This window comes from Haliotis rubra, unplaced genomic scaffold, assembly GCF_003918875.1.
Source record: "Haliotis rubra isolate DU_JTF1 unplaced genomic scaffold, ASM391887v1 Scf82, whole genome shotgun sequence".
Taxonomy (NCBI): domain Eukaryota; kingdom Metazoa; phylum Mollusca; class Gastropoda; order Lepetellida; family Haliotidae; genus Haliotis; species Haliotis rubra.
Window position 1 is genome coordinate 420865 of NW_025767546.1, and position 14423 is coordinate 435287.

The 14423-nt window shown below is 44.5% G+C and overlaps 2 protein-coding genes and 1 long non-coding RNA gene across 7 annotated transcripts in view; 1 reads left to right on the forward strand and 2 right to left on the reverse strand.

The window, feature by feature from the left end:
- LOC124262038 lies at window positions 1-3491 on the forward strand. Of its 2 annotated transcripts, none has more exons than XM_046696461.1 (4): window positions 1-22; window positions 1426-1876; window positions 1983-2153; window positions 2334-3491. In XM_046696461.1, exons 2-4 carry the CDS (start codon window positions 1436-1438, stop codon window positions 3135-3137), a joined length of 1416 nt encoding a protein of 471 aa, XP_046552417.1. In that variant the 5' UTR covers window positions 1-22; window positions 1426-1435; the 3' UTR covers window positions 3138-3491. The 2 variants fall into 2 exon arrangements, with proteins under 2 accessions (XP_046552417.1, XP_046552416.1); XM_046696460.1 differs by lacking the exon at window positions 1-22 and adding an exon at window positions 625-945.
- Window positions 3492-5257: 1766 nt separating this feature from the next.
- On the reverse strand, window positions 5258-7911 carry LOC124261991. Its single transcript, XR_006894485.1, has 2 exons — window positions 7564-7911; window positions 5258-7479 (listed from the first exon to the last, which is right to left on the reverse strand). It is a non-coding gene; the product is annotated as an uncharacterized LOC124261991 (long non-coding RNA).
- A 28-nt stretch (window positions 7912-7939) lies between these two features.
- The window catches only part of LOC124261990 (DNA damage-regulated autophagy modulator protein 1-like), a 75550-nt gene continuing 69066 nt past the window's right edge, over window positions 7940-14423 (reverse strand). For all 4 annotated transcript variants that reach the window (XM_046696374.1, XM_046696372.1, XM_046696375.1 and 1 more), the window contains exons 6-9: window positions 13419-13596; window positions 12983-13041; window positions 11602-11751; window positions 7940-8067 (exon numbers count right to left, since the gene is read on the reverse strand). In XM_046696374.1, coding sequence (XP_046552330.1) covers window positions 7993-8067; window positions 11602-11751; window positions 12983-13041; window positions 13419-13596 — 462 coding nt within the window. In that variant the 3' untranslated portion in view covers window positions 7940-7992. The remainder of the gene's footprint in view (window positions 8068-11601; window positions 11752-12982; window positions 13042-13418; window positions 13597-14423) is intronic.

Consider the following 14423-nt stretch of genomic DNA (forward strand, 5'->3'; position numbering starts at 1 on the left):
CCATTACGGTGTCAGTAGAACAGTAAGTGGGGCAGCTTCTACAATCAGTTTCAACTGTATCTGGCCACCATTACGGTGTCAGTAGAACAGTAAGTGGGGCAGCTTCTACAATCAGTTTCAACTGTATCTGGCCACCATTACGGTGTCAGTAGAACAGTAAGTGGGGCAGCTTCTACAATCAGTTTCAACTGTATCTGGCCACCATTACGGTGTCAGTAGAACAGTAAGTGGGGCAGCTTCTACGATAAGTTTCAACTGTATCTGGCCACCATTACGGTGTCAGTAGAACAGTAAGTGGGGCAGCTTCTACAATCAGTTTCAACTGTATCTGGCCACCATTACGTAGCCTTGCTCCAAGGCTGCATTGAATGCTAAGCCAATGGATGTATAGTAATTCTATCCTTTAAAGAGGCAAGTCTAGATAAACGGACAGTACAAGTACAGTCTAAGGACACCAGAGTGTAATTTATATTCTTTTTAGAAATTTTCATTTAAACTATTAATTATTTCCTTATCATAGAGACTTATGCAAGTGTAACCATTACGCTGTGGCCTATAAATATCACGGCGGGGCCCTTCTGCTGTGTATTCAGCAAGTACGAACACGTCGAGCGACTGGTGTATAAATAGAACCAGCGATATCAGCAGACTCGATGACCCAGGCAGAGATATACCAGAGCTCCACACAGCAACGAAGATACATCGCTTTCGTTTCGTTTGAGCTAGTCAGCAAAGAGTGAAGTTGGCATCAACTGTATAATCGAGTTGATAACGGGAACGAACATGTTTCTTTCCGCGAAGCTATACTTTCCTATATAAAGGCTTAGCAATGCTGACTCAGGTAGCAGACGACAGCTACTACTGTGGAGGACGGACGCTGGTTGTCACACAGCGAATAACGGCACGCCCACCTTTAATCAAAATAGTTTTACAGACACATTAAAGGTAAACTGAGATTTTTACCCTACACAACCAGAATACCTTGGGCTTGGTTGTTACAGTACTGTCGTTAGGGAGTGTATTGGGTACTTCCTGTTCCCGGCAGGTGGGAAGAAATGTGATGTGTACCTCCGTAGAAAATCCCTTAGAACTATTACAGTGTTGACAAACCATTTATACCAGGGCGAATCCGGGATTCGAACCCACGACAATGATAAGTGACATTACACTTCTTGGATTTTGACATTAAGCAACCTTCTGTCACTTGCTCCTTTGAACAGCTACCTATAAAAATCCATTTGAAATATCACACATATTTTGAAGGTTACTATACCATATAACACGAATGCCTTTCCCCCGGAAATAATCTGGTCACGGCTGGTCCTCTTTTGAATAAGATCTTATTGAATTTACTCGTTATTGTTGGTTGCGGTCGCCTCATGTTTTACAGGTTATTTTCACTTACCATCTTTTTCCAACTTTCAGTAACGACACAATGGCGCATTACCCAGGGCCAACACAGATTGTGTTTTCCTTTGACACAACTGGCTCAATGTCCGCTATACTGGACGAGGTTCGAGGTCGCCTCCAGGACATGATACAGCGTCTTCAGGCAGACATCCCGGGGATAAGCATAAGTGTAGTGGCACACGGGGACTACTGTGACAAGGACATGTTCTATGTTACCAGTCACCTGGACTTCACAGACAACGTCATGGAACTGTGCAACTTCGTCAACGAGTCTGAAGGGACAGGTGGGGGTGATGTAGAAGAATGCTATGAACTGGTTCTGCGACTTGTCAGCGGATTGGCATGGAAAGGGGATTCCCAGAAGGTGCTCATCATGATCGGAGACGCGTATCCCCACGAACCTGACTATCCACTGAACACAATGAACCTGGACTGGAGAGTTGAACTACAGGACCTAGTCAACATGGTGAGTAGACAGTACACGAGTGTATTGGTTACCGAGCCCGTATTGATGTACGAGTGTCATGTGATGTTTGTAGCCAGTGCTGTAAGATGGTTGCATGTGTTTGCAGGGTGTCCGTGTGTACGGCGTGCAGGTGGGTGGGGACGAGACGTCCCAGACCTTCTTCCAAGCCTTGTCCGACAAGGGAGGGGGGCAGTATCTGAAGCTGGAGAACTTCTCCAACATCTGCACCTTCATCATGGCCATCTGCTACAGGGAGAGAGGTGAAGACTTCCTTCAGGTATGTCTACACATATACACCCTCATCCATAGTCGTGTAAATCCTGTAATCTGTTTCCAGAGCGTTATAACAATCGCAATTTAATTGGGCGTTATTGTTCATTGGATTTATCATGCTCTTGAGGTAAACACATCATAATTTAGTGAATAGTTCTAAAAACATGGTTTGAATATATTACAGGATTATGAGGCTGAAATCCGAGCAGCTAAGGGGAAGAAATCTATGAATAAGGATCTGGAGGGCCTGTTTGGAACGTTGAGGAGAGATGATTCCAAGGCCAGCAGTGTTGGAGGACCAGGGGCACTCATAGGGCCACTTCCAGATCCGATATCACCCCTCTCACTGTATACACAACCATCATTTGATACACTGGCACCAACCGCTGTGGTGGCAAAATATAAAACAAAGAAAGTAAGAAAAACAGTAAAGAAATCAAAGCCAAGAAAGCGAATTAAGACTGAAAAGAAACGTCTTCGAAGGGAAAAAGTCCCTCATACCAATTTCGCATACAATGACTATCGTTGGTCACCATGGCAACTTGCAATCGTCCCATCCCGAGATCAAACTACAGGCGGAACGTGGAAAGACTTTAGGCATGGTCTGGGGCTCAAGAAGTGTTGTCTGAATCTCTTCAAGAAGTCCGGCAACAAACATACATTTGTCGAAGTTTCAGTTCAACCGAGACCTCATGCAAAGCGACAAGTGGTCATGTTCAAGGTACTGAATGGTAACCTTTCCCCCGAGAACTGGTTCCGATTGTTGTTTGGTCGGAGGAAGATACAGGAGGAATTAGAAAGAGTCCTGAACAGTGGGTGTAGGTTGTTTGTGCGCAAGGCGCAGTTGAAACGATCTGGACACACAGTCAAACAAGAAGAGAAAGACATTTCCAGTTTGTACGACTACGCCTGGCAAACGTCAGACAAATGTCATAGGGGCGTATACATAAAGAAGTACGACTTTTATATCTCTGGTGATGGCCAGTGATGTGTTGTGAAAGAGTGTTTGACTGTACGATACAGAGGTGGACATCTACGTGTAGGGGGACCAGGGATGATATCCCATGAATAAAAAACATTGTTTATACTGTACCAGTAGCTAACCACCCTCACGCTCTAGTGGAAATGTTGAACATGTATTGTGCTTGTGATAAAACTTTTAATTTCTATTGAGATGGGAATGATCATTTTGAAGGTGAAGATCATGCTGTACTTTAACATTGCCATCGTGCGTTTGAAAAGGTCCATGCTGTGTTTTTTCCTCATATTGTAATATAAGCCATATTGTGGATATGTTATGGACATGTTTATGGTTACCAAATAAATATATTTGAATGAATAATTCTGCGTGCTATTCCTTAGAGATTAAGGTTGTTCTAAACTCATGGAGAGCACAGCTCACACGTGCGTGCATCCAACACTTCAGCATGGAGAACATAGTTCATACGTGTGTGCACCCAACACTTCAGCATAGAGAACACAATACACACGTGCGTGCACCCAACACTTCAGCATGGAGAACACAATACACACGTGCGTGCACCCAACACTTCATCATGGAAAGCATAGGTCACACGTCACACGTGCGTGCGCCCAACACATTAGCATAGAGAACACAATACACACGTGCGTGCGCCCAACACTTTAGCATAGAGAACACAATACACACGTGCGTGCGCCCAACACTTTAGCATGGAGAACACAATACACGTGCGTGCACCCAACACTTCAGCATAGAGCATGGAGAACACAATACACAATACACGTGTGTGCACCCAACACTTCATCATGGAGAACACAATACACACGTGTGTGCACCCAACACTTCAGCATGGAGAACACAATACACACGTGTGTGCACCCAACACCTCAGCATAGAGAACACGTGCTTGCACCCAACACTTCATCATGTGCACCCAACACTTCAGCATGGAGAACACAATACACACGTGCGTGCACCCGACACTTCATCATGGAAAGCATAGTTCACACGTGCGTGCGCCCAACACTTTAGCATGGAGAACACAATACACGCGTGCGTGCGCCCAACACTTTAGCATAGAGAACAAAATACATACGTGCGTGTACCCAACACTTCAGCATGGAGAACACAATTCACACGTGCGTGCACCCAACACTTCAGCATGGAGAACATAGTACACACGTGCGTGCACCCAACACTTCAGCATGGAGAACATAGTACACACGTGCGTGCACCCAACACTTCAGCATGGAGAACACAGTACACACGTGCGTGCACCCAACACTTCAGCATGGAGAACACAATACACACGTGCGTACAGCCAGCATGGAGGAACATAGCACACACTTCACTTCAGCATGGAGAACATAGTACACACGTGCGTGCACCCAACACTTCAGCATGGAGAACACAATACACACGTGCGTGCACCCAACACTTCAGCATGGAGAACACAATACACACGTGCGTGCACCCAACACTTCAGCATGGAGAACATAGTACACACGTGTGTGCACCCAACACTTCAGCATGGAGAACATAGTTCATACGTGTGTGCACCCAACACTTCCGCATAGAGAACACAATACACACGTGCGTGCACCCAACACTTCAGCATGGAGAACATAGTTCATACGTGTGTGCACCCAACACTTCAGCATAGAGAACACATACACACGTGCGTGCACCCAACACTTCATCATGGAGAACACAATACACACGTGCGTGCACCCAACACTTCAGCATGGAGAACATAGTACACTCGTGCGTGCACCCAACGCTTCAGCATAGAGAACACAATACACACGTGTGTGCACTCAACACTTCAGCAAAGAGAACACAATACACACGTGCGTGCACCCAACACTTCAGCATGGAGAACATAGTTCATACGTGTGTGCACCCAACACTTCAGCATAGAGAACACAATACACACGTGCGTGCACCCAACACTTCAGCATGGAGAACACAATACACACGTGCGTGCACCCAACACTTCATCATGGAAACACACAGCATGGGGAACACAATACACACGTGCGTGCACTCAACACTTCATCATGGAGAACACAATACACACGTGCGTGCACCCAACACTTCAGCATAGAGAACACAGTACACACCTGGAAGTTTAAGCTTTTATTTTGAGACTCACATGTTGAATATATTCAAACATATAAAGAATAAACAACGTCAATATAGACATCAGAAAAAATCTCATATAAAAACGATGCCAGTACAATGAGACTACTATACAGAGTACGGCCTGCCTTTACTTGTAACATCATACACAGGCAGTGTGTACACACAGGCACTAACATCGTCTGGAAGCCATAGTTGAGGTCTATCTACTTACCTGGATTACGGATCTTAATTTGGTCGATAAAGAAACATCAAGAAACATCAAAAGAAACGGTATTTCTGAAGACAGTCGATCCAATTTGGACAGTTCGTTCTCACTAAAATGTGACTAAATAATGTGACTAAATAATTTGTTCAACAAGTGATATACGAGAATCTGTAAACCAAGTGACACAAAAACCAGAATTATTTCCAAAGAATATAACAACATTGTATCTACAGTGAAACAGTACAGGCCCCTAGTATAGGCTAACTGAAGCACCGAGGACGGGGTTGCATAGATCTCATAGATATAAGCTCTTAACCAGCTGTAATATAACAGTTGTATTGGTTGTATCGATACTTCTAGTACAACCCGTCATGTGGGTTGACTGATGTATCCATTTGGCAGGCTGCCAGGCATTGCCTTCGCATCGATCAGACGCTTAAAGGATGGTTTTATTTCTAGTGTTAACTTTTTACAATACGACTCTGGGATTTTTAAGAATTGATTTAACTGTTTTAACAAATAGCAAATTTTCAATTCAGCCTTGCATATTTGTGTTGTTTACATAAGGTATGGGTTGTGTACGTTAATCAGGTGAACTCTCTGTTTATGTCCAGTACACTAGTGTCTGAGTTGTGTACCATGCGAGTGTGTCTGAACATGTAGTGTGTCTGGATACATGAAATATGAAAAGCCACCATTACTTATCACGGAATAACATTAATTTCCATATCACTAAAAGTATATGTTTACTTTTTTAGTGTACAGAATTGTAAAAAATGTTTTGAGTTTAGCTACATCTACTGTTGTATCATCGGTACGAATGTGTACTGCCATTTGTTCATTCATCTATGTTTGCTGTAACTAAACAGATGATGCTCCAACCATTGAATTAAGGCACCTTGAATATAGCACGCGGATCTTGCGGATCTTGCGGAACTTGGTCTCCATAGATTGACGTATCACACCAGCTGCCTGAGTGTATATTTTTGTGATGATGATGTAACATAAACATAATGTGCAATCTTGTGTGTGTTGGGTTTCTATAAATAGATATCTGGACCTCCCCCAGTTGTCAGCAATGACGTCATCACAACATACCAGAGACTCGGCGTATGGACATATACTGACCAGTGGTCAGTGCCTGTCTAAATGCATTACCTGGAGATTCTAGCCATGTAAGTACCCATGGATGCCGGTTTAAACATACGAATCAAGTGTAACTTATCTCATAGAAGACATACATATTTTAACTATCACGATCTCCTCAACTGGATATTTAAGTGTGATAGTTAAGTGATGTTTCAAGAAAATGCAGAGGATGTCATGTCACCAGTATTTACATATTTGTCACACATACCACAACTCACATATAATCGCGTGTTATATTGTCACACTTGGTATAACGTACTAAACATACATTGTACCACTGTTGTGGAGGGGATGTGTATACCAGGTGTGTTGCCATACATCGTGGTGTCAGAGAGAATGTCTATAAGGCCAAGATGTCATCTCAGTATGACGACTTTGTGTTAAACTTGCTGCGAAACATAAACTATTCCATTCAGCATTCTGAAGGGAAATTAACAATATGCAATAGTCGTCGAAATTTGCACCTGTTTCCAGTTAAATGATTTCCAGGATAATACATCTAAATATGATTCCGGGAGTGACTGAGCAGATTTCCGCTGCCATTTTTGTCGATTTGTCGATGTGACTGTAACTCTAAGTGTGAACCAACAGACAAGTTTTGTACAAGGGTACTACAAGGATTTATGGTGACACCTCCGGTATCGTGACACCTCAAGTATCTTGACACCTCCAGTATACACACCACCCTCGTGTCGCACTCTGCATCTACACATATATACACAAGAATCCCCCACATGTCACTCACATTCACACATCCTCACACACTGGAGCCATAGGCCATGTCACATGTAACCTAACACAACAAAATCCGTAACAGTGTGTCCCCGCTTTCTCTCCATATACCAGCTCCTGGTAGAAGAGACAAACTCGCTCCACAGTCTCCTGGTAAAAGAGCCAAACTCGTTCAACAGTCTCCTTGAAGAAGAGCCAAACTCGCTCCACAGTCTCCTGGTAGAAGAGCCAAACTCGTTCAACAGTCTCCTTGAAGAAGAGCCAAACTCGCTCCTCAGTCTCCTGGTACACCATCTATGTCTGCTCCACAATCTCTTGATATACCATCTAAACTTGCTCCACAGTGTCTAAATATACCACTGGACTTATTCCACAGACGTTCAGTATACCATCTAATCGCTACTAAACATAGCCTTTCGCGTTAGCCATGGGCATCAGCTCAAATTGTGTGTTGGTTGAAATTCATTATGTATGAAACAACCGAAAATATACAGTAACATCTCTTTGGTCTGGTATGTGTAGCGTGGTCTGTTTTCGTCGACTACTCATGCTGTGCACGTGGGACCATCACATTTTGTCCTCATGTCCCCTCTCACACTGTCCTCGTGTCCCTGGAGTTAGTCGTCGTCCTCAAACCGTGTCCTCGTTCTTCTGTATTAAATTGTCGTGGTTGACATGAGCGGATCCGTTACTGTCAGCTGATCGCTACAAAAGATAGATGTCATGTAAACTGATATCGATACATAGCTATCATGCCTATAAGTACCTCATACACACATGCCTACATGTACCTGGTACACAGATGCCTACATGTATCTGGTACACATATGTCTACATGTATCTTGTACACAGATGCCTACATGTACCTGCTACACAGATGTCTACATGTACCTCCTACACAGATGTCTACATGTACCTGGTACACAGATGCCTACATGTACCGGGTACACAGATGCCTACATGTACCTGGTACACATATGCCTACATGTATCTTGTACACAGATGCCTACATGTACCTGCTACACATATGTCTACATGTACCTGGTACACAGATGCCTACATGTACCTGGTACACAGATGCCTACATGTATCTGGTACACACATGCCTACATGTATCTTGTACACAGATGCCTACATGTACCTGCTACACAGATGTCTACATGTACCTGGTACACAGATGCCTACATGTACCGGGTACACAGATGCCTATACGTACCTGGTACACAGATGCCTACATCTACCTGGTGCACATATGCCTACAAGTACCTGGTACACAGATACCTACACGTACCTGGTACACAGATGCCTACATGTACCTGGTACACAGATGCCTACATGTACCTGGTACACATATGTCTACACGTACCTGGTACACAGATGTCTACACCTACCTGGTACACAGATGCCTATACGTACCTGGTACACAGATGGCTATACGTACCTGGTACACAGATGCCTATACGTACCTCGTACACAGATGCCTATACGTACCTGGTACACATATGTCTACACGTACTGGTACACAGATGCCTCTACGTACCTGGTACACAGATGCCTACATGTACCTGGTACACAGATGGCTATACGTACCCGGTACACAGATGCCTATACGTACCTGGTACACAGATGCCTATACGTACCTGGTACACAGATGCCTATACGTACCTGGTACACAGATGCCTACACGTACCTGGTACACAGATGCCTATACGTACCTGGTAATACGTACCTGGTACACAGATGCCTATACGTACTTGGTATACAGATGCCTACACGTACCTGGTACACAGATGCCTATACGTACCTGGTACACAGATGCCTATACGTACCTGGTACACAGATGCCTACACGTACCTGGTACACAGATGCCTACACGTACCTAGTACACAGATGCCTATACGTACCTGGTACACAGATGTCTACACGTACTGGTACACAGATGCCTACATGTACCTGCTACACAGATGTCTACATGTACCTGGTACACAGATGGCTATACGTACCTGGTATACAGATGCCTATACGTACCTGGTACACATATGTCTACACGTACTGGTACACATATGCCTATACGTACCTGGTACACAGATGCCTATACGTACCTGGTACACATATGCCTATACGAACCTGGTACACAGATGCCTATATGTACCTGGTACACAGATGCCTACATGTACCTGGTACACATATGCCTACATGTATCTTGTACACAGATGCCTACATGTACCTGCTACACATATGTCTACATGTACCTGGTACACAGATGCCTACATGTACCTGGTACACAGATGCCTACATGTATCTGGTACACATATGCCTACATGTATCTTGGTACCTGGTACACACAGATGCCTACATGTACCTGCTACACAGATGTCTACATGTACCTGGTACACAGATGCCTACATGTACCGGGTACACAGATGCCTATACGTACCTGGTACACAGATGCCTACTACATCTACCTGGTGCACATATATGCCTACAAGTACCTGGTACACAGATACCTACACGTACCTGGTACACAGATGCCTACATGTACCTGGTACACAGATGCCTACATGTACCTGGTACACATATGTCTACACGTACCTGGTACACAGATGTCTACACCTACCTGGTACACAGATGCCTATACGTACCTGGTACACAGATGCTATACGTACCTGGTACACAGATGCCTATACGTACCTGGTACACAGATGCCTATACGTACCTGGTACACATATGCCTACACGTACTGGTACACAGATGCCTCTACGTACCTGGTACACAGATGCCTATATGTACCTGGTACACAGATGGCTATACGTACCCGGTACACAGATGCCTATACGTACCTGGTACACAGATGCCTATACGTACCTGGTACACAGATGCCTATACGTACCTGGTACACAGATGCCTACACGTACCTGGTACACAGATGCCCATACGTATGCCTAATACGTAGTACACAGATGCCTATACGTACCTTGGTATACAGATGCCTACACGTACCTGGTACACAGATGCCTATACGTACCTGGTACACAGATGCCTATACGTACCTGGTACACAGATGCCTACACCTACCTGGTACACAGATGCCTACACGTACCTAGTACACAGATGCCTATACGTACCTGGTACACAGATGTCTACACGTACTGGTACACAGATGCCTACATGTACCTGCTACACAGATGTCTACATGTACCTGGTACACAGATGGCTATACGTACCTGGTATACAGATGCCTATACGTACCTGGTACACATATGTCTACACGTACTGGTACACATATGCCTATACGTACCTGGTACACAGATGCCTATACGTACCTGGTACACAGATGCCTATACGAACCTGGTACACAGATGCCTATATGTACCTGGTACACAGATGCCTATACGAACCTGGTACACATTTGTCTACACGTACTGGTACACAGATGCCTATACGTACCTGGTACACAGATGCCTACACGTAGCCGGTACACAGATGGCTATACGTACCTCTTACACAGATGCCTATACGTACCTCGTACACAGATGCCTATACGTACCTGGTACACAGATGCCTATACGTACCTCGTACACAGATGCCTATACGTACCTGGTACACAGATGCCTACACGTACCTGGTAATACGTACCTGGTACACATATGTCTATACGTACCTACAGATGCCTACACGTACCTGGTACACATATGCCTATACGTGCTTGGTACACATATGTCTACACGTACTGGTACACAGATGCCTACACGTACCTGGTACACAGATGTCTACACGTACTGGTACACAGATACCTACATGTACCTGCTACACAGATGTCTACATGTACCTGGTACACAGATGCCTACATGTACCTGGTGCACAGATGCCTACATGTACCTGGTACACAGATGCCTACATGTTCCTGGTACACAGATGCCTACATGTACCTGGTACACAGATGCCCACAAGTACATGTCTCTCACATAGACAGAGTCAGTGAATGGTGTTGAACACTCACAAATATCGACAACTTAGGGCGATAAGACAGAAGTAAACAGGGATAACTTGCTCACGGCTACACAGCGACACCTGGAGGAATTATACAGTTTCAAAGAAAGGCCATTCAAAACAGCGGTTCATCTATCTTGACCAAAGCCAGGACCAGTTGTATAGCGTTACAAATAAACAAGAGCCCAGGGCATTTGTAGAGATTACGCAGCCCAGTTATCCAGACAAATAGAAAGAGGAGTAACTTACTGCATAAACATCTGTATTGAATTTCACTCTCGGCCCGTAGAACCTAATCTTCTTGAAGTCTGGGTAGTAGGTGAGGACGAAGGTGACGATGAAGGTTGCCGTCAGCCATTCCGTTATGGTGGACAGCAGATACACAGTCTTTAGAGTGTCCTGGAGACAGAAGAACAAGAAGTCATCAAGATCCCCCGCAATGGTGAAATACTCTACATGATTATGTCTCCTAGTTATGACTATGTCAAATGTACGGTGGTTTGATGTACCTCAGTAAAGTTGATACGGAAATAGAGTAGTAAGGTTGATTAATGTCATTAGGTTCTTGGATACCCACAAAGTGGAAAGAGAGTATTAAAAGGTTTTAAGTTCTACTCCAGAAAACAGCACCAACACCAATTTCAGTCAAAGTCAAACTTGTTGCCATGGTAACTATCTTATTCAGAAATCCAAAACGACCAAAGGCACCAGTTCACCACCAGGCCTATCTATGTGCCAAGTGTGGTGGAGAAATATTGAACAGTTTTTAAGTTCTGCTCCGGACAAAGAACGAGCTTCCACGGACGGACGGATCTCCATTTTAATACCCCCGCAAAACGCGTTGCGGGGGATAGTAACAATGTGCGGGTTGTGGCTTATGTCGGTCTTATCAATCGTAGCTAACACTGTAACTAAACTGAATCTGGGTGTATATAAATGTCTAAACTAGCTTGCAGTGTCAAATATGTTGAATACGGAGGATTTAAAATGAGTCAATATCTACAGTGGGTCATTGCAGCCATGGTTGACAAGAGGCAGGTACTCAAGTACCTTGTCATATTGGTACATACTTCAATAAGTTGGCTACGACGTTTAGCCTTGATACTATCATTCAGGTGCCTACGCAGATTAGCACAATATGGACCATTAAAGGTCGGACCTTTCGGGCGGTAGATTTTCCAGTAAAATTCCTTTCGAATCCCAGAAACCAGAAGCCGGAACAGAATTAGCTTTCCTCGTTACAAGAAACGTTTTCAATGTCTCTGGCTCTCTGCTCCGTGAACGGCACAAATCACTCAACAAAATCGCAGGTTATGCTCCAAAACGATTTCAACGTTCACTGGAGACGCTGCACCACCTGTCAGTTGGTGTTATCCCTCTAGTTGCAGACTACGGATGACACTGCAGTACCTAAGTATGTGTATATTTATCAACAAAATATATTTTGTCACTTTGATGCCTGGATAGATGTGCTACCAGATTGCGTATTGTGTTCGAAGCAAAAGAAAATATTTTACTTAACAAATGTAAACCGTGTGTGCAATATGCATTCTTCGTGGTCTAAATCAGAACATTTCAGAAACAGGTAGTGTGTACAAGATTAAAGTAGATTGATGTGTACATAACTTACCCACTTTGTTCCCATGCCATGTGTTTCCCTGTACTTATAAATTGCCTTTGAGACGCCGACTGATCCACGTTAAGGAGAATAAGACACATTGTTCAAGGTTGGAGTTAACACACAGGAGCAAACCTATAATTTCGCTCTACAGACATTGCATACGTATTACAGACGCCTTTGCTGACGCTGTGTGTGATGACGTCCTCATGAACGACTTGATACGTCATTGTAGGGGATACTGACTGTGCACTCCGTTGCAGCTGATCAGAGAGTGCTGGCAATACAGAGCGTTAGAGTGTGGGTGTGTAAGGCTGATTTTATGAAGCTTCATTGGGAAATACTAGAATTCTAATTCCGAGTTCATAAAACGATAACAACAACACACACACACATACACACGCACGCACGAACGAAAGAAAAAAAGAGACAAGGTTGTCAAGGATACAGACGACGAGGAAGACCGAGAGTACGGCGCTGTTGATGAGCTGTAAGACGGCCACGTAGGTGTTGTTCATGAGACTGCGTTGTTTCCACGTGAGCGCCGACGACATCCAGCAGTAACACATCCCGAAGACAAACGCCAGTCCTGCCCCCGTGTAGTGCAGCGGCCGCATTACCTGGGTCTGCAACATGGGGGAATACATCCTATTTGTTAATCTGGGTGGAGATGATCTACTAAATGATATGGCTGCTGATATAGGGATACATAATCTTGTTGTTAATCTGGGTGGAGATAATCTGCTTGAATAGTGTGAGTGTGAGTATGGTTTTACGCCGCTTTTAGCAATATTCCAGCAATATCACGGCGGGGACACCAGAAATGGGCTTCACGCATTGTACTCATGTGGGGAACCGAATCCGGGTCTTTGACGTGACGAGCGAACGCTTTAATGATCTGCCTCTGATGTGGCTGTTGTTTTGTTTATCGTTCCACTCAACACCCCACAGTGGCTGATAGAATGAGCACCGCCCCACGCAGGACATCGAACCCGGCCATCCATTCGCCCCGGACTGCTGGGGATCAACTCGTCCAAGAAACCCGTAGGGAACATTGTCATAGGCTGAAATGGGGGATTTATAATGATTGAAATTATCCTTTTAGCCGCTTCCAGACGGTAATGATTTGCATAGTCCTCTGCAAGAACAGCAGCTTGTCTCCCAAGACCAAATAATAATTTACCATCAGCTCATGGCTTGTTGGTTACTTCATTGTATGGGCAACACCAACCCCGGTACAGACACAGCAAAACACCCACCATGCAGCGTCTTATCTTTGAGCATGCACTGCTACTTCCAAACCGCCTCCTTAACCGAAAAGAAGATATCGCCACTTCGCGCCTGTTTCTGAAGCCTTCCTACACGAGTGGCATTTAGTTATGTGGGAAAATCCACCACTAACATTTCATGAAGAATTCCAGTCTGTCCCCGCTATTGCCTGGTACACACATAC

Coding starts and splice junctions, on each gene's coding strand:
- LOC124262038 (XM_046696461.1), top strand. CDS start 1,436: ATGGCGCATTACCCAGGGCCAACACAGATTGTGTTTTCCTTTGACACA. Junction 1,877..1,982: donor TACAGGACCTAGTCAACATG/GTGAGTAGACAG, acceptor ATGTGTTTGCAG/GGTGTCCGTGTGTACGGCGT. Junction 2,154..2,333: donor GAGGTGAAGACTTCCTTCAG/GTATGTCTACAC, acceptor AATATATTACAG/GATTATGAGGCTGAAATCCG.